The sequence below is a fragment of the Centroberyx gerrardi genome, chromosome 2, assembly GCF_048128805.1.
Source record: "Centroberyx gerrardi isolate f3 chromosome 2, fCenGer3.hap1.cur.20231027, whole genome shotgun sequence".
In the NCBI taxonomy this organism is placed as follows: domain Eukaryota; kingdom Metazoa; phylum Chordata; class Actinopteri; order Beryciformes; family Berycidae; genus Centroberyx; species Centroberyx gerrardi.
In genome coordinates this window covers 22,414,063-22,434,964 of record NC_135998.1, presented here as the reverse complement: position 1 = coordinate 22,434,964, position 20,902 = coordinate 22,414,063, and the positions used below count along the sequence as shown (strand labels likewise).

The 20,902-nt window shown below is 45.0% G+C and overlaps 1 protein-coding gene across 1 annotated transcript in view; it reads right to left on the bottom strand.

Annotated features, from left to right (window-relative positions):
* col27a1a (collagen, type XXVII, alpha 1a) overlaps window positions 1–20,902 on the bottom strand; it is a 75,774-nt gene that overhangs the window by 39,649 nt on the left and 15,223 nt on the right. Inside the window, exons 4-8 of the mRNA XM_071895804.2 lie at window positions 17,921–17,974; window positions 11,173–11,226; window positions 9,321–9,374; window positions 9,133–9,186; window positions 2,201–2,245 (exon numbers count right to left, since the gene is read on the bottom strand). Of these exons, the coding sequence (XP_071751905.2) occupies window positions 2,201–2,245; window positions 9,133–9,186; window positions 9,321–9,374; window positions 11,173–11,226; window positions 17,921–17,974 (261 nt within the window). The remainder of the gene's footprint in view (window positions 1–2,200; window positions 2,246–9,132; window positions 9,187–9,320; window positions 9,375–11,172; window positions 11,227–17,920; window positions 17,975–20,902) is intronic.

Here is a 20,902-nt window from a genome sequence, read left to right as displayed (position 1 = left end):
AGAGAGAGAGAGAGAGAGAGAGAGGGGGGGGGGGGGGGGGGGGGGGAGAGGGGGAGAGAGGGGGGGGGGGGGGGGGTTGATCAAAATTACAGTAACACAAACACACAGGCAGGGCTTTGTGCAGAGTAGCAGATAGTTTCAGAGAGAGAGAGAGAGAGAGAGAGAGAGAGAGAGAGAGAGAGAGAGAGAGAGAGAGAGCAGAGGGGATGAACTATAATAAGCCAGTAGCCCAGGGGGGCAGGAGATGAAGGTGTTTCTTGGAGGTGTGTAACATACTTTACAGTAGAGTGGTACAAGTGTTGGTGCACCGCTGCTCTCATACCAGTGTGTCCCCAATATGTGTCTCTTAGGGAGATCTCTTTGCATCTGTCACTGTGTTAGCTTATAGTATTGTTGTTGGATACCAGGATGCCCAGGCTGCTAAGAGTTGTTTTTTCAAGCAGTTTCAGATGTGGCCTGTGTATAGACCATATTATTGCCTAATCAAGAGTTTAGTGTGTGTGTGTGTTTGTGTGTGTGTGTGTGTTCATGTATAACTTCCTTTGACACGCTCCGGACGTGCAGCCATGCATGTGCACTGACTTTGATAAATATAGTACATAATGCAGCCAGTTAAAGCCAGACAGTTTGGAAATTGGAGGGATTGAGGTTTGGACCTTTAACTGCCCTGCAGTAAGGAGGGGCTCCGCGGACGGCCCATGGTGTAGTACAGTAACAAAGTTGAGCCCCAAGAGTCATCATCACTTTATGCAGACCAGATGCCCTTTGCTCTGAATAGCTGGAAAGTGCACACTGCCAAACAGTTGTGCTTATTACTCAATCACTGGTGCTGCGGTGATTCAGACTCAGACTCGGGGCCCTGATCAGCAGCAGTAGCTCCGTGGGAAAGAAGGGGGCGTTTGAGGATGGACAGAGTAGGAGGAGGACATGACAGTGAGAGAGAAGTCACACTCCTCCTCCGTGGTGAGCAGTGAGGGAAATCCCTGTGCTGGTGACATCACCCTGAGAGAGCGGGGACTCACTCAAACTGTGTGACAATGAGGAAAATGTTCCACTCCACACTCCCTGACTAAGGCCTTTTCCTAATACCCACAGTAGTATGACCCAGCCCGACTGAAAATAGCCCTGGACATGGGGCTGGATGCTCCAGACTTAAAATAGTCCTGTTGGCCTGGACCGAACAGCCAGAGTCATGTCTCCTCCCACTTGTTCCAGGGAAGGAAATATTCACTGAACTGTGTTTCTCCAGTTTAATCACTCGACCAGACAGACTGAAAGAGGGACAGATAGAGGGGAGGGAAATAGAGACAGAGATTACATGCAAGACTGAGATTAAGACAGCATCAGGGAGACAGGCAGAGCACTGAGTGGTGAGTGACACACAGAGACAGGTCAATAAATAGAGAGAATATAAGGGAAGGGAAAGAAAGAAAGAAAGAGGTTTTTCTTCAAAGCTGCAGTGTAATGACTGAATGTGTCAGTGTTGGCCATGTTGGCTTGGTCCTGTCTCTCTCCTCTCTCTCTCTCTCTCTCTCTCTCTCTCTCTTTTTCTCTGTTCTCTCTCTCTCTCTTTGGCATTGCTTTCTGATATCCTGGAGAGCATCGCTGTGGCGCAGTGCTTTGGCCAGATGTCTCTCCTCACCGCTGCTTCATAACAGGCTAATCTAATCTGGCTGCCTGCAGGCATGCTTGGCGCGTGCACACAAACACACACACATGCACACTGGGTCCTGGGAGTGAAGGACGACTCATCTTTCTCAGACTGTGGTGAGATTGGAGAGTCTGAGAGGGACTGGCTCTGGGTCAGTGATAAGGACCTTGATGGCGGATACTATAAGAGCAAAACAATGCTGAGATGTTGCAAAACCTGCTATGTAGTTATAAATTCAAATGCATAACAGAATCCCATAGCAGTTAATGGCATGTGCATCAGGTGTAGGCCGCTGCATGCACCACCTTGCAAGCAACAACCAAAGTGCTAATAGGGATTTTGAAATGAATGTACCTATGAAGTATTGCAGTATAATATTATGACATCTGTTGCATTGTCTTGAGTTGCAAGATTTTGGAGCTTTGGGAAAGACTGTTATCTGTAAGAGTGTTTTTAATGGAAGTGCGAAGGAAAGGGGAGACAAAGGAGGACTTACAGAGTATTCAAGCCATGTAAAGAAGTTGCTATGAAAGGGAGAACGATACTTACAGGCTCTCCAGGGAGTCCAGGTGGACCAGGATGACCTCTCTGTCCCTAAGGAGACAAACACACAACAGATGAGCGAGATGTGGACAAAGAGATGAGGCATAAAATAATGACTGAAAAAGGAGAGGAGAAAAAAAAAAAAACGCAGGAATTACGAAACAGCTCATGGGAAAGTCTGACGAGCACGGGAGAAGCTCTCCCTCGGTGTGGGAATGACAAGCGGAGTATTGTGCAGAGCAGAATATGCATCTTAACAATAACAGCATCAACGGACAGGTGTCAGTGCCGTACGCATGGAATCAATCTGTTCTTTTGTCAAGGGATCAGACTTTCCACTGGTGGTGTTCACAGAGAAATGGTGCTGGGGAGGCCGTGCCAGGATCACGGCGCATTGAGGATATAAATGCCTTCCTGTTTGAGTCAGATAGCAGGTTTCCCCCCACTAACAGCACAGCAGACTACACCAGACACAGCCTGACATAGTACGTTTCTAGAGTTTTGCTGACTCCAGCAGCACACAAGGCCTCCAACAAAGAACGGAAAAAAACAAAATCAAAGGTGGGAGCACATGCCTGCCCAAACCACACTTTGACAGAGAGAGAGAGCAAGAAAGAGAAGAAAGCAAAGAGAAAAAAAAAAGGAAAGAAAAACAGAGGGGAAAAGAAAGGAAAGACTCCTGTTGTCCCGTTTTCCTAAACCACAGCTCCAGAGGGCCGAGCCAAGACTCCCAGAGTTCCTGTAAACCGTGCTTGAGCCCTGTCATCTGACTACGGCAGGGGAAGAGGACACAGCATCCCTCATTATGTTACACAATCACACCGACTGCCTTAGTGGCATGCCATTGTCAGCATTGTACTCCACATTCAGAACTTCCATAGTGGAGCAACTGTGTGCCAACAATAAATTTGTTTTGGATAAAAATAGTTTTTCATCATAAAACCATCATGAATTCAATACCCTTCTCTCAGCATCTCAGAGGCTTCACCAAGCTACCTGTCGGCATACTTCGGTACCTCACTATCACAGGGTGGAGGAACCGTACCTCAAAACACCACTAGGTGGAGACTCGTAGAGCTGTGATGAAAATATATATAAGCTATATAGATAAAAAGTATAGACATAACCAGGTGCTGTCAATCTGTACTGCTGGTGGAACCCAGTCATAGCAGAAATGGAAATACAACATCATCAATCCCAGTTTTGTATGTGTGTGTGTGTGTGTGTGTGTGTGTGTATGTGATTGTGTGTGTTTCCAGTATTTTGTATAAGTAATGCTCCGGTGGGAATGGGAATGGATGCACTTGCAGACACATGGCCCTTGTGCCTGACGTTTGAAAGTTTCCATTTGCAAATTGAACCATCATGATTGGCCCGTTGGGCAATTACAATACCATGTCAGTGAATGTATGTGTGTGTGTGTGTGTGTGTGACTGTCCATTTGTTCATATGGACCTTTTACGTCCCATTAGCTCGGTTTTCTCTTCTATGTTTATTTCTGTTTTCCATCCCCTCCATGACCTAAAGCCTCTATTCAGAAGTAGTGACCCCAGACCATGCTCTCGCCTGTTGTTGTCCAACATACAGTATATGCACGTATGCACACACGCACCCACACACCCGCACACACACACACACACACACACACATGTGCATGGTCATGTACATGGCTCACTTATAGTACAAACATGTGTAGAGGCTTAGGTTCCCAGGCTGAGCTGTGAGGTCTGTTAGTCACACACACACACACACACACACACACACACACACACACACACACACACACACACACACACACACACCGTGGGTCCTGAGTATTAACCATAGCCTCCCAGTCCCAGCCAGGCCATCTCAGATCCTTATCTCCCTCATTATGAGCCTGCTAATGAGAGCGGCCATTCCCAGTGGCCCGCCTGTGTTTACAATGCCACTTGCTTAACGAGCATGTGTGTTCAATCAGATAAACCCACCAGAATGCCTTTCATTTACTCCCCAGGAGCACCCTGTAAGCACTTTTTCCCCATCGTACCCCACTAAGCTCAGGAGCGCTCCAGGGCAAGCTAAGCGCATTTTGGCACATTGTGTCTGCTGACGACACGTTGTCCCTCTGAGGGAGCAATGATGGGAGTCAGAGTTGGCACTGTTGGTGAACCACTGCCACGGGCAGGATGTGTCGCTATAGGCAAGCTCTGTCAAGTTAAGCAGCTGTTATGTTACTATGTAAAACTGCCAAATATAATAATAATACAATACAATAAAACTGTAAGTTTTATGATGTCCAATGTGTAAGGGGAACAATTTATGAAATCTGACAATAAAAAAAACATAACAGTCTAGACAAAATACCTAACCACTTACATTAATAATCAAATTATCCCTAGTGGCATAATGTAAAAAAAAAACAAATCTCCTTTCTGCCTTTTTTTTCCCTCATTTTGCACTCATTAGTGGGACTAGTCATCTACTCTGTACATACTTAGCATTGTGGGCGCTCATATGAGAACAGGCTGCATGCCCGTTAACAACTACACACCACAAATGATGAATACGCCGTGTCTGCCACTGTGTCTGTCTCCACTGGACACCATGGAATGCCCTAGTAGCAGAACTATACCTCTCACCTCATTAATCTCTGCTTTCATCTTTCCACCTCTCGCCCCCCAAATTCAAGCTGCTGCAGGGAGCCGGATGATCGCTCAGAGCACGTACCGCTGGTGTGTTTTAGATGTACAGTAGAATGTAAACTTGTCTGGCTAGGACAGACATAACAAACAACAGCATGGACCTCACTGGACAATTTAGTTGCAATCTACCCAACGGAAAAAACGTCTCTCATCTCTGCGCTGTCTGAACCGCAATTTCAGCAGAGCATGTTTGCTTCCGTACCGTATCACCGTTAAACTATTAATAGGGGGAAGACAGAGCGATGATTTGTTGTACTTCCTGCGAAACATGCAAAGAAACTGATGGTTGATTTGAATTGTCCCATAATTACAGTGATGATGAGGATGTGGATTGTTAGTTTGAATAGTGGGCAGGATCTAAATGGGGAGAGAGTTTGGTTTGGAACTGGTCTAGGAGAGCTTCAGACAGACAGTTTAACTTGATACTATAAACTGTCTTGTATAAATGGAGAAGGTGAGTATGATGAATATATAGCTGCTGCGTGAAAATTATAGTCTATCATTCTACTTTGTATGTGTGGAATGTTCTGGCTAGGGAGAATCCTGGTTTGGATGTCTTGACAGGGGAATTATCTGTATGAAATCTCACAATACATACAATACATTTTCACTGTGCTCCGTGCAGACTGTTGTGTTGTTACTGGATGTGTGCTGGAGTGCAGGGATCACTGACAGCCCTCACTGACCGTAAACCCCTCACACATGTACATATGGCACATGTGTGTGCAGACAAGCATGTAAGCGCGCATGGACACATGCTATGAACAAGGACACAAAAAAACCCACGCATTCACACATGGACATGTAGGCACTTTCTCACAGACTCCAACATAATGTGTCCCAAGACAGTCGTAGCTTCTGAGAAAGTAGCATACTAAGCACTGAGTCTACATGAGTGTGAATCAGCTGACTGCTGTCTAGCCGCTTACTGACTCTCTAACCTACCTTATGGCACTACATCGGATTCTCACCTTGCTCTATTAGTCGTCATTACTGTCTTCTACAATGGCCTAAAATTACGATTTTCAGATAGAGACCTCTGAATTGCACTGATGAGACTATGAGAAGGGACATGGCAGATGATAAAGGGAGAGAGAATAACAGAGAGAGAGAGCAAGAGGAGAGAATAAACCAGGCATCAGAGGTAGTGTGAAAGACAGATGTGGAAAGACTGAGAGACAAGCAGTGAGAAAAGAGATGGATGAAACAAGCAGTGGGAGCAGACACAGAAGAAGAAAGGGTGTGAGGAGAAAGTTGGGACGTGTAGCTTGTAATGTAGCCTTGTAGTTGAGGTTTGGCCCTGTGTGTGTGTCCCCTCTCCTTGACCCTGCCTGCCATACTGAAAAGCCATTGAGAGTCTGCTTGGTCGAACACGTGTTGTACAGAACGGAACATGCTTGGCTTGTCTGACACTGTAAAATCACACTCTCCTATCACACTTTCAAAGCACGGCTGTTCTCTCCATTAAAGTTTTCCATGGAAAACCAGCGGCCAAATTCCAGAATTCCCGGTCGGAGTGTCAGGCCAGGACTGATTTAGAGCACGAGTGTGTGTGTGTGTGTGTGTGAGAGAGAGTGTGTGTGTGTGAGGAGAGAGACAGAGAGAGAGGAAGGAAAAAATACAGAGGGGAAAAGAAAGGAAAGACTCCTGTTGTCCCGTTTTCCTAAACCACAGTTCCAGAGTAACAAGCCAATCAAGCGGGACAGAGCAAGAAAAACAGGGAGACAGAGCAAGACACACAGCTAGAGGGACAGGAGGAGGAAGAAACAGCACCTGGGTGTTTGGAGGGGGCCCACCAGCGCAATACAATTGCATTAAAAGTCAGCAGGGCTTTTATAAGCCATTGCTAAGACCTTGGTCTGGGCCTCCGTGTCTCAGTCATCAGGTCAAGACAGGACAGGACAGGCCACGGGACTTTCCACCTGAGTCGGGTGAAAAAGACACTCGGCCTACAGAACGAAACAAAGCCTCCTGTTTCTAGCCAGACATTGACTCATGCATCAATCATACTGACATCAGTGCCATATGTATGCATGTAAGATGGTTGAGCATTTAAGAAGATAGTTAAAGGAATATTTACTCTTCACTGACAAAAGAATTATAAATAGAAAGGGTCCAAAACATGGTGGGGAACATGTCCACTTGAGTTGTGTTGTGTTGTTTTGTGCAATACAGGATGAAAAGGGTTAATGAGTGTCTCCGCGTGCGTCTACGGAAAGCCAGCTGACTCGTTGTGGTTACTTTTACAAGTTTCCTTTAGAGTCATCATGTCTGTGGTCCATTGACCAATACCTGTGGCATGCTCTGATGATGTCAGAGAGTGTGTGTTGATGAGGTTACTATGGTGACAACCTCCCAGACCTGAGGGTATGATGTCATTCCAATAGACTCCTGAGTAGCAGCTGATGTTCTCCGGGGCTTCATCAACACAAAACTGCGCCTCTGCCCCACACATCTCAATGTGGGGGCGGGAAAAGGGAGCAAGAACGAGAATGGGAAAGAGAGTAAGAGTGAGGGGGAGAGAGAGAGAGAGAGAGAGAGAGAGAGAGAGAGGCATGTGCATTAGGGTGTCTAGATTAATCCATATGTACGTCTGCATCTACATTCTCTTCCATGCAAGGTGATTTTTCACCCTTGATGCTAATTGATAATTTGAGGCTAATCTCAGAACCTGAAGAGGTCGGGCTGCTCCCGCCAGCTGGCCTCTCAGCCAATCAGCTGTCTGTCCCGACCTGGACACTCTCACCTACAGCTCTCATTCACTTGTCACTTTCTAACCTTCTGATCTGGCCGTCTAATCACTGCCAAGACTCATTTGGTACAAAAAGAAAGCTGTGAATATTTTTCCACCAGCTTTACATTTTCCACTGTGACTGTATGTGTGTGTGTGAGAGAGAGAAAGAGAGAGAGAGAGACAGATGGACAGAGAGAGGAAAGAGAGAGAGTGAGTGAGAGAGAGAGAGAGAGAGAGTGAGAGAGACGGAGACTCTTAACAAAAGCCACATGTTTGGCTTTAGGCAGCCATCCAGTGAGGGTCTGACACACTGTTACAGAGCACTGTGGCTCTGAGAGACAGAGAAACATGCAGAAGCACTTTACACCTCTGTTCCATTGCATACATCCTACCAACGCATGCTATATTCACATACGCAACCGGTTATTCTACACGGTTTGTAATTTGTGCAAAGCTTTTTTCTTTTTGGCGTGATGTGATTGGAATAATTGCGTTGTGCTGTTTGTGTGGTCTTCCTCTAGTGCAAGACGTGAGCTCTGTTGTCGTAGGACCGTGTGTTTAGATCCGATTCTTTGGGCCAGAGTGAAACAGTATATTTCAATGTGAGCCCAAGGGAGCAAATATGACAAATTGATTGTGGTTTGGAGTGATCGTGTCCCTGCATAGTATCAAACTGATGAGTTTACGCTGTCCACTATATACAAGGCTACCTTCTATTCACACAGGAAGCTGTCATACATTCCCACAAACAAACACACACACACACACACACGCACACACACACACAAGAATGCTTGCACGCATTGCACACACACATACACAACTCACACTTTCCCCTGGAACTGATCTTGGTCTGCGTTTGTTACAGTCCTGTCCCAATTTTCTTTCCTAGAATCATGAATCACTCCAGTTGAGTCTTAAGTAATATGTAAGACACCGGTAATTCTGCAGTATATGATTTCCTCATGCTCCCCCTCTGCTTTCCCATCCCCACAACAAAAACTTCCCCCTCTCCAACTCCTCCACCATCCCTCCAACATCCTTCCTGCCAACACTGGGACCCCCTGTGCTGGATCCAGCTGACACAGATGGGAGAAATGGTGAGCACAGCACAAATACAAAAGGAGAACGAAAGAGAGGGAGAGAAAGAGGGGGAAGAGGAGAGAAACAGAGATGGCTTCCTTACAAAGACGAGCGAGTTGCATGAGTTGCGTGCGCGCGCACACACACACACACATACAAACGCACATGCACATACAACACAACACATACACATATAATACACATACACAGGGGTCATGAAAATCATTGGCCTCCTTTTGCCATATTTGGCGGAGAGATGAGGTATGTCATACATAGTTATTGCAGATATCAGCACTATGATCCCTCTTGGCCCCGAGTATTAAATTGTTATGGAAGGTGGGGGCCAAACTTTGAGGACATGACACTTTATTTTATTAGAAGGAAAATGGAAAAAGAGTCTGAGAAGTTAAGAAGGGAACTGGGATGTAAAGTCTTACCTTTCGACCTATTTGGCCAGTGAGCCCAACCAGGCCAATAATCCCTGAGTCTCCCTGGAACAAAAGGCAAGAATGTCAATGTCTGGTTGCAAACAAACAGTAATCATACACAACAAGTTCTAAGAGCATGACAAACAGAACAACGTTACAATCTAATGCAGTGTGACAGAAAAGGCGGGACATGATACCTTCTCTCCTTTAGGTGCTGACCCAGGTGACATGCCAGGGTCTCCTTTTCTCCCCTGATGAAACAAAAACACAAAGGAAGGCAAATCAGTCAGTGCATTCAATCTGACCAATTTACTCTCATAAATTACTTAATTTGAGTAATAGCCTAAGACTAAGTGGCTGACAGACTTGCATAGGACAAATCCCGTAGATGTTTCTCCTTGGCACAATGTATATATGTGGCCAGGGTGTCCCTCGAGCCACACACACCAAGCCTCATTGTCAGGAAGGAACAATAATGGGGCTTCAGCACATCAAAGCCAGGGGTCGGAAATTAAACTCAGTGCGCTGACTCCCCCTCTCCCCCTGGGACCCCTGCTATTTACAACTTTTCTTCATTTATCCACGATGAAAGAGAGAGGACTGAGGTGCACCCCTAGACATCAAACACTTTGGAAACGTTCTCTCAACACACCTGCCCCATACAGGCAGCCTCAGAGGGGTTGCATTCACCGAGGCAGGGTTTCAGATGTTTGCCCTCATTATCACTATTCCATTACCATCGCTTCAGGCCTCTTGAATGTGTGTTGATGTTGTTTGGCTCACTGTTGTGCAGAAGTTAGCTGACATCATTTCTGAGAGGGTGGACACATCTCTCTGATACATAGAACTGCCAAATCTAGACTAATTGACATTACTGTTTAATTAGACAGGTTAATTAGACTAGTTAATGAATCTGGGTCACACACTGAAGGTTTTCTTAAAGGTCTTATGGGTAGCCTATATTAAAATCCATATTAGTAAGACCACTTTTTTCCCTTTTAGGTGAATGATAGAGAATAGCAAATGTCAGAATTATGCACAATGATTCAGAGTAGGGATACTAGAACTTGTGTCAGGGAGACAAAGAAAAATGCAATCTTGTTCTTCAGTGACCTGGGGAAGGCAGTCTGCATTCAGCTGCACGGTTGTCATTTATGTATGACATTTTTATAACAAGCTTTAAATTTAGGTAGTGCTCCTCACTGTGTACCGTGAGTACACAGTGCCAGAGGTCAGGGATGTTTGCTAAGGTGTACATTCAGCGCAGACAATCAGATGAGTGACGCAGGCAGTTTGTCTTGGGCGGGGTCATCTCCTGTTCACACATTAAAACGAGACAGTTTTATTTGGAGTTCTCACTTTCCATCTCCTGATGTGTTTCCCCGAAGCTCTGATAAATCACTTTGAACTTGCACGGTGTCTTGCTACCCTTCTCTCTCCTTCTCTCCCCCTGGGTTACAGTGGAAGCTGACACACAGATTCTCCCATTTTACACAGGCATAGGCCTATGAATCCATGCCTATGTATACATGTTCATGCACACATTAGCAAGAGCGTCTATGCAAGAGCACATTTTATCTACACAGAGAGCTCAAATTGAGCACATCTGCAAGAGTCTGAAAAGTCTGAGCTTAAAATATATAGGGGGATCCTGACACTGACCTCTGCAGCACACATGCTAAAGTGATACAGCTCATCAGTACGAGTCTGTGGTGTTTCTAGTGTCTCAGACTGCCAGGTGGGTTTGGACTGTCGTGAACTTAGATGGCCTCGATTCTACAACCATAAAACTCTATTACCCTTGTTGGTCTTTATGGATTCCAGCTGATAGAGAATAACTGAGAATGTAACACATCATCATCAGAGGATTATCATCCAGGTTAGAGGCAAGGGAACATCATAACGTGCTCATTAAATTAATACTACAGGCAGATACATAAACAATGATGTGGTCTAATGTGGAAAAATCGAGATGGCTGCCGGGGACTTGAAAAAAACATCCTCACATGTGACCATGAGTTCGACTGAGAGTGCGTACGTGTAACATACCTTGAGCCCGGGTGGACCAGGTCGGCCAGGGTTGCCATGGGAACCAGGGGCACCCTGTGGGAAAGCCAGAGAGAGGGGGAAAACATAATCAAATGGTGATCAAGATCTTAATCAATCTTCATATTGGCATAGAGCAAACTGTGGCTTACTACCGCTAGTGAGACTAGAGGTGGGGCAAAGGCTGTCTGGAGAACCTCAGCCTTCATGCTACTCTAACCCATTTTCCTATACATCAACTGTGTGTGTGTGTGTGTGTGTGTGTGTGTGTGTGTGTGAGTTGGGTGGTTAGGTATTTGGGGTTGGCGGTGGGGGTAGCAGCTTATGGAAAATGGGGCTCTGTGCTGGAGGTAGAGTGGAAGAGCTCCACCGCGTCACCATATGGATGTGGTTTCCCTGCCCCCTGTTGCCTCACACTCCACAGCCCCCCTCATCCCCACACACACACACACACACGCACGCACACACACACACACACACACACACGCACACGTTTTTGCTGAGCATCTTAATGAGTAATGCAGATCATCTCATATCATAACATTTTGAATTCCTTTGCTGGTGTGTGTTTCTGTCCGCATTGGCTGTTGCTGAGGAAATGAACACAACTGTGTCTGAAAGCAAACAAGCCGAGGTCTACAGTAGCAGCATATTGGTAATGTGAACCCTCTCGCCCCGTCCATCAGCCACCATGGGAATGGTTAGCGGAAAACCTTTGAGAGACGGAGAAATGGGATCGAAGGGCTACATGAATCTACCCCAGTGATGCTATAGTATAAACAGCAGCCCCTGCTCATCTACACAGAGCAGCACAGGGGGTGATGACAGCTCGCTTCTCTCTCTCTCTCTCTCTCTCTCTATCCATCTATCCATATGGTGGAGGCTGACTCAGTAAGGGGTCCCGTCTACCTTCCATTCCTCTGAGTGAAGTTTTTCCTATGGATCCCTGACCTCACCCCTGCCCCTCCACGTGGCGTGACACCCCCGGCCCCCTTCACCTACCCCCGCACTGGGTCAAGGGTCAAGAAAGTCAGGGAGGGCGGAAAAAGAGTCACAACTGCTTTAAGAGTCGGGTCAGCGAGTTTCACTGAGGTGAGGAAAAACTAATCAGCAAACCATTACATTAGTGATCTGGTCCACGCCAAAATCCAGTCACGCAGCTCTCTAGTATCCCACAGAGAAAAAAGTCATTTGGGGTTTGGGCTGGGTTATACAGCACAACAAAAACCCACTGAACAAAGTTCAAAAACAGACATACTGGTCTGCAGCAGACATGACAACATAAACACATCATGCTGTAACTGCTGTTCCTGTCAAAGAGCCCTTTGATGACAGTCATGTCTGATTCATTTGGCGAGATGTTCAGAGACTGAGCTTCTTACAGATGAACAGGAGATCACTAAGGGTGTAGGAAAAGTTTTGCTGTTCCTGAGAACAAAGAACATTTGTCAAATTTCTAATGATGATAGCCCACAGACCTTAAAAATATGCATTTGAAAAGGTGTGAAATATTTTGAAAACTTTTTATTTGTATGTTTTGCATATGTGATATTGTCATTCCAAGGATTCTCAAGTTTTATTTATCTCGCCTATTTTTCTCCCGCTCTCTCTTGCCCTTTCATTCTCAGTCTGCATCCAGCTGCCATTCCCCAGGGAGTTAGTGTGTCCAGACAGTGTTAAGGGAGGCTGTTGTACCCTAAATAAACTTCAACAAACTAGACATGTTTGAATTACATGCTTCAAAATTAAACCTGTGGTTTACCACAGTTTGGGCAGTACACTGGTAGGCACTGTTGGCACCAACATTTGGTACTATACTCTTGCCTGCCTGTCCCTGCGTGTCCCTTTCTCACACAACAGGTGTCTAATTAGAGAAGACCAGGGTGGGGCGCACACATGCTGAGGGAAGGATATCAAACCAGAAACCACCAACCTCTGAACAGCGATGCAGGGCGTTACTGTGGTTACTGTGGTAATAATGTCGCTTTCTCTGTGCAATTCATACTGATTCTAAATTGAGACAAAATGGTCAAAATGTAAACAAATGATAGCTCCTAATGTTTCATGTTATGGCAACATGCATACTGCCTGCTCTCAGATATATAAATATCTGTTGTTGAATCTACTTATAATTGTACATCCATACCATATGTGCAACTTAAAGCCAAGACAAATATGTGCTTGGTGGATCTTAAATCTGGATGTATGACATCACTCTCAAGGTTAGATTCCCACAGAATATTTAAGACTAGCTCATTAAATGGGCTATGTTGTAAACATAGTCTGACTTTCAACACTAGCTCGTAAAGGCAGTTTGAATGTATACAGCCGCCATATAAAGATAAAAGACATTCTGTATGATGCTGTGCCAAATGAGAGCTGAAGGGGCAAAGCCCGATTAACTAACACTAGATCAAGTGTGAAACCCCTGGATGTTTTCGTAATTAAAGATCCAAATTATTAGAAACTTAGCCTCTAAGGAATCAGGAAAATATCTGTTCTAATTCCTGATTATCCTGATTTTTCCACCACTAACAAACTGGCACATTGGTGCGGCGAGACAGACTTACTAAAGTCCGTGACGGGCAGAATCTGCAGCCCAATGCCACATAAAGTACAGTAAAACTCCATAATAACAGGAGACTGGGTAAATTATTCAAGCTGCACTGGTAAAAATCCAACCTTATAAATTGTTTTTTTCTTCAAAGCCAAAGTTTGTAGAGCTAAATAGATTATGTGGTGTACAGACTACATGAAAAGGGAAATAGTAAGTAATCTAAAGTAATATTTAGGCATTTACAACAATAACAGTAATAGCTTAGATAATGACAGTGACAAGTTTGAAAATTACCATGGAAACCCATGCTAACCCTAACGTTACGCCATACACTTAAGTGGCATTTAAAATATCGTATTAAAAGCTGTAGAAAAATACTAAAATGCTATGACTGGCTTACTTTAATCGGTCTCATCAGAATTCAGTGCAAATCAATAAACATATTTAAACAGAATATGGCTCCCATTTCAGTCAACCGTGCCAACTGGATGCCTTTGTGCCGTGCAGCACATCAGCCCAAAGGGGGACTGCAAAAATAGTGATTTGGAGCGGGGTCTGTGCTTTTAATATCCTGGAGCATATTACAGTTATGTTCCACAGGAGAGCGATCCACAGACGCAGCTTAGACTGGGGATTAGACAGACCCTTAAAAAGCTGATCTGTCGCCATTTTGTTACCAAAGCAGCCCAACACACAGCCCAACACACTGGCCACAGTTTTATAATTTAGTGCTTCGTTTGCAGTGATATTTTTCCAAGTGAAATGTCTTCCAATGTTGCAGGTATGGGCAGTTAACAGGGCCCATCTGATCTGAATTAGCCTTATGTCTAGGTGAGGCGATGCGGGGGAATTATGTTTGGTGACTGACGAGTGGTTTGGTGGGAAGCACGGAGAATGATGGACGACAGTGTCTTTCACCCAGACAAAGACTCTTTTGACCCAGCTGGCTCCAGACAAACACATCCAGTCAGAGAAGCGGGGCAAGTTCTCAGATAGCCACCCTGCATCCACCACACCTTCTCTCTCACACCCTCCTACCACCGTCGTCATTACGCACCAGCAGACAGACTCACAAGAACTCAGACGGCCTCAAGGTATTCACTGACACCAGCCCCTACCAACCACTTCTGTACTGACAGAGGTTACCATAGCGATGGCGTCTCACACTCACGTGTGTGGGATCAGAGGTCAAGGTTCATGGGTGGTGCTCGGTGGGCTCAATGGTGCTCTGTGTGTCGTCATACAGGCTTCCAGTAATCCAGTAAAAAGCTACAGAAGGTCACATGGACACAAATTACCGGCCGAGCTGCGAATAGCTCTCTCTCCTAGACGAAAACCTGTGATTGGAGTTTTAGTTTTTCATGTGGAAGATGATGCTGTTCATCAAACCGTGCTCTTCCACTGTGGTAATTCATAAATCTTGCTGCTCACTTACTCCTCACAAGTTAACAAGTCACAGCTGTCAGCGAGCCTGGTCCCATGTAGCGTGGAATGCTGAACCTGCAGCGTAAAATTGGATTCTGAGTTGATTATTTCAACGAGCAACAAGTGAATCTCTTTTCCCAAATTGAAACCACTCCTATTGAAATCACTCCTCTGCCCCCCCGAGGGGGGAGTTTGGATAATACATGTTTGTGTGTGTGTGTTTGCAGTGTTTGCACACACATATGGCAACGGCAATTAGAGCTGATAAATGCTTTTGTTTACAGGAATGCTCCATATCTGTCTCACTCTTTATGTAGGCAGGCCATAAAGAGAGCCACAAATGTCTGCTACATGGTGAGGGATTAGCACTATCCTGTGTGTGTATGCCCTTCTCTTTGAGCGTTGATGTGTACTTGTGTATGGGTTAAACAAAATTACTGTGAGGTTAGAGTCAGACACTGGTGGTGTGTTTGTGAATGACCCCTGTAAAGCGGCATCAAAACCAACGGTCTTTACAAGTGCTTTTTTATGGAGGAGTCTTGTTTTCATTGTTGGCCCTTTGCAAACCGACCACTTCCAACGACAACGCCACAGCCAGTTCACCAGCTTGTTTGGTGTGGCTGACAAAGGCCATGTCTGAGCCGCCAACATGTAAATCAGTATGAGGTGGTCGGTCGATACACACTGCTGATGAATGGGGTTTGACACACACACAAAAACACACACACACCCTCTCACTAGAAGCTTTGTGAAGTATTCAAGTTGGAGTGAGTTGTGATTTTATGCCCAAACCTTTGACATCTTGCCAGCATCACATCCACAAAATGTAGGCAGTTCAATTTTATGTGTAGACTATAGCCTGTTTTAAGTTCAACTATGGTGTTGTATCTAATTTGTTTGTTCATTTCTAGGGGCGATATTGCATTGTTATTTATTATAAGGCTTCATTGCTTGTTATTCTTGAAAAGTGTAATTGTTGTTAAAAGGCTCAGGCTGAATATTATATTCTGAAAAACACTGCCTCTTGCTTATACAAAAATAGTTCCATTTGGGCTCAGACTTATGAAATACTGCTGAGATGCGGGCTTGGGATGAGGTCAGGCTGGACCAATTCAGGCTCAGGCGGGGCTGCATTTGGATTTTTAGGCCCAGTCAAGTCTTATTCCAGGTAGGCTTGATTTGGATCATAAGAAATGTACCTGAGTGGGACTGATGTGGTGAAACGACTATTAGAGATGGGGTGGGTGGTGCTGCTGCGGCTTAAACAGCTTTAATTAGAGCCAGACAAAGACCTCCTTATGCCTCTTTAGTGGTGGGGGATCGCTTGCTCTTTCTGAGACTTTCGCTTGGAGTCTCACAGACATAGACAGAGACAAAATACATAGTATGTGTACACGCACGCACACACACACACTTATACACTCATCTTATACATTTTAGGCATTTGGATGACTCCAGAGTGACTGAGTAGGAATGAGAAGGTAGGGGTCAGTGTATTGCACAAGAACAACTTGTCAACACATGGCTGTTGTGGAGATCGAACCTGTGTTGTTTTGGTTATCTGACGGTACTCTTACCACTAGGCCACCCAGCTGTCCTAATACTGTACTGTGTTGTTTGTAATACTTGATTGATAATCAAGTTGGTTTTTTTTTAAATATAAGGAATTGGAGGCTTAGCCCAGTCGGCATTAATAAAAAAAATGCTCTCATCTGAAACTATACATGAGGCTACATCTTCTCAAATATGAAAAAGTATGTGAGATAGAGGGAGGGAGGGAGGGAGGGAGGGAGAGAAAGAGAGAGAGAGAGAGAGAGAGAGAGAGAGAGAGAGAATTCATGAAAAGAAGACCCAAGAATGGTCAGAAGAGAGACTACATCTATTTAACTGCCTTTGTGAAAGAGGCTTTTCATTGGTCCAGAATGGGATTCCTATGAACTTAGTGTCGGTGTAGCCTGCTGCAACAGCTCAGTCAGAAGAAGAAAGTCCAGTGAAGCCATGTGCTCTCTGTCTGTTTACAGTGCTTTTATTAGGCATCCTGTGGCACAGGCAGCCTTTTGAAAGGCCGTCTTTATAGGAGCTTTCCTGTTTATGCTTAGGGGTGGGAGGTCAGCACTCGCAGCCCCGTGCTGAATATGGTCAATCTGACTGCATAGGAAAACTTTGGGTGAGTGTGTGTGAGTGTGTGTGTGTATATGTGTGTCAGCTGGGTGATGGGAGGGACTTGGAGTGATGGGGGAGTGGCTTGGCGGCCTATTATTGTAATTACAGAAAATGGTCTAGGACTGCGAGGCTGGGACACACAGAGACAGTCTTCTCTGTATCTGTCTGTCTGTCTGTCTCTACATGTCTGTCTGTTTGTCTGTTCCTTCCCTGCCCTGGGGGGTGATTAGTGACTGTTTGTTTGTGTTTGGATTCTCAGCCTACATGTACCTCAAAAAGTAGTAGCAGAAACACACACACGCCCCAACACACACATACAGAGAGAGAGAGAGAGAGAGAGAGAGAGAGAGAGAGAGAAAGAGAGACATGCACACAATCAACTTGATGGTTAAACGGAGAGACACTCTCACTAACAATAAGGCATAAGGAGTCATCTTGAGATCAAACACCAGACAGAGCCGTTGGGGCACAGACGTTGGTGTCTAGAGGTTATGAATGGACGTGTGGTTGAGGTGGCTGGAGGTGTTTGAGACCAACCAGCTGAGGAGGAAGGGAGGAAGGTCAATCAAACAAAACAATCCTCAGTGAGAAAGAACCCAGACTCACCCGAGGACCCCTCTTGCCTGGCTGGCCTGCCTTCCCTGGAGGTCCTGGCGGTCCCTGGAGAGAGAGAGAGACAGAGAGAGAGAGAGAGAGAGAGACAGAAAACAAATCAGTTGCAGCCTCTTGCACCTCTATCCTCATTCACATAACAATCAAACTACATCCCCCATGCCAGTTAAAGCTCCATCTTGCATTCCGTCAGTGCTAAATATTTGCTGAGTGATTACATACAGAAAAAGATCACATTCAAAACCCGATCAAGCCTCGCACTACCATACTCCAAGACTAGCTCCTTTGTGCATTTCCACAGTCGAACCCCCCCTCCGGTCCAGAGAATCGCCTGCACTGCGGCAGGGTAAAAAGTGACACCTTTTCCCTCTGATGTAATTACATCCCCAGGTGATGAGAGGTCAGCCTATCAATCAGGGGGCTGTGTGCCTGTGTGGCAGGAAACCGTAGAAACACTAGAAATAACAGGTCATTTCCTGCCCCACTCTATGCCCCTGTTTGGTTTATCAGGCCTGTGCTCATTGGTTTTCTTTTCATCAAAAAAGAGGAAAAGGAGAAGTGAGGAATAACAGTGGGCTTGTGGCTGCTGTGGGCACCCAGGGCCAGCCAAGAATATCCACGGACTGCCCAGATCCCTGGACGCTGTTGTAAATGTGGATTAAAGCTCCAGTCCATAATTACAGAATGAAGCCCCCTGTTAAAGAGCTGTCGCACCACTACTGCTTTGTTTTACATAGTGATTTATTAGACTGACGACACATTTTCCCTCTGAATTTTTTTTCTGGGCATTTGAAACAAGGACTGACCATATGTGACAAGTAAACATACGTTACATACAGTATATATTTTGAGGTTGAAAAATGCATTTACATTTGTATTGCTTGTAAACCCTGGAGTTAAATGGATGTATTTTCAGTTGTGACACATCCCAAAAGTTTAAAAGAGCATATATTCCATCTACAAGTCAAACACTGCAAGAGTATATTTGAATATATCCCAAATTTAGCTGGTTAAACGCTTTCCAGGGGGTATTTTTAAACACATTGAAATGGCCTGAAATGGGTGAGGGGCATTTTAAAACGTTTTCTTCTCAGTGAACTAAAATAGGTTCTTGAAATCTGATAGAAATGCATTGAGCCATTACAGTATCATTACTGTGTTGTAAAACTGGATGCCTGAGATAGCATAGATGTGAGGTTGTACTAAACAAGCAGCAGCATCCATCATAAAGCACACAGTTATTGACGTGTTAATGCCCAATGAAAACTTTACCCTCTCTACAGTGTTGCCTCATCTCAACTTACACAAGGCTGTGAACTTCAAGAGACAAGGGGGCAAAAACAAATCCAAGCCACCCAGTTATCTGACACGCACACGCACACACACACGCACATGCACACACACACACACACAGAGAGACAATTCTAAGGGTGATTATGAAGGCATGATGCTCAGGGACAGGGACAGCTCATTAGCCCCTACCTGTATACACACGTCTGTCTGCGGTCTGGTTTATATCACACAGAAGATTGTAATTGCCCCCCCCCCCCCCCCTTCCCAATCCAGGACGACCTCCATGGTTGAGACCACCCCTATTGTTACAGGTGGTGCGCTCTGTGGTGGCCTCAGGAGCCGTCAGTACCAGCACACAACCATGTCCATCTTCACACCTCCACTCCCTGCTTCGCCCCTCCTTTCTTACACTTGTTTGTTTGTTTATTTTCTTCCTTCCATCTGTCCTTCTTTTCTTCTATCATTTATCCTTATTTCCTTCCTTCCTTCCTTCCTTCTCCCTTTCTTTCTCAGAGAATGTGTTCATTGACTGCTCTCTAGCCAGTGAGGTAACAGGCTCATGTAATTCTCACATCAGCACATCAGTGAGCAAATTGTTCTGTTCCAGTCATGTCAAAGCCTGTCTAATGGTGAAGATACACTTCAGACCACTGAATGTCCCTGTGAGGGAGTTCTGGGGTGAGATTTGTGCCACCAGACAACTGACAATTTGAATTACTTGTTCTGAATTTGTATGTTATTAGTGAAATTGAATGTTGGTATATGAATGACTTTATAAAAATGGATGTTGCCACAATCTGGAAGCTTTTCAAGAGTTGATTTTGCAATCAATTGTAATCATCACTTTGAAACTGTTTTTCAATTAATTGAAACTGAATAATGAAAATTTTTTTAAGACCTCCACAAATCTCACCCCATAGGAAGTTGTGTGAAGAGAGTCATTGTTAAAGCAGCACTCAGGAGCCAAAGGTGTTTCAGATGGGGAGGACGTTCTATATCTGTGCCTGCACTGGATCTTTTCCCTGACAGCCAGAGTGCAGCTGCTGCATGGTGGAAATAACTTAGGCTTTTCCTACAACAAGCCTCCAAATCACCATTCTATTGTGTCTTTCAATAGAAGAACCTAAACGCTTCGAGCAGCAAGAGCCAAGAATGACAGGCTATTGTGTGAGACCTGAATAAATGCCATGCTTTTCTTCAGAAATCAACAGGTGTGCATGTGTCTGTGTGTGTGTGTGTGTGTGTGTGTGTAGGTGTGTGTGTGAGAGAGAGAGAGAGAGAGAGAGAGAGAGAGAGTAAGAGCAAGAGTGAAAGAGAGAAAGGTTATGCACATGGATGTGTGTTTGTTTATGAAATCCTAAGCATGTTGAAGAGGTAACATGACTGGGTTGTTCAACATACACACTCACGTACACACACACACACACACACACACACACACACACACACACACACTCAATCACTTGGACAGGAAGAACCTGTCAGTGTAAAATAATCCCTGATATATATTCTCATAATAAATAATCCAGCCATGAGTCTAACACATGTGCTCCTATCCCATGACTGCATTTAAATCAAAATGCAAACAGACACAGATTTTTACACACACGTACTGCGAAGCCTACAGTACATACACAGATTCAATTCACATGACCCATGATTTGACCAAATACCACAGCTTCC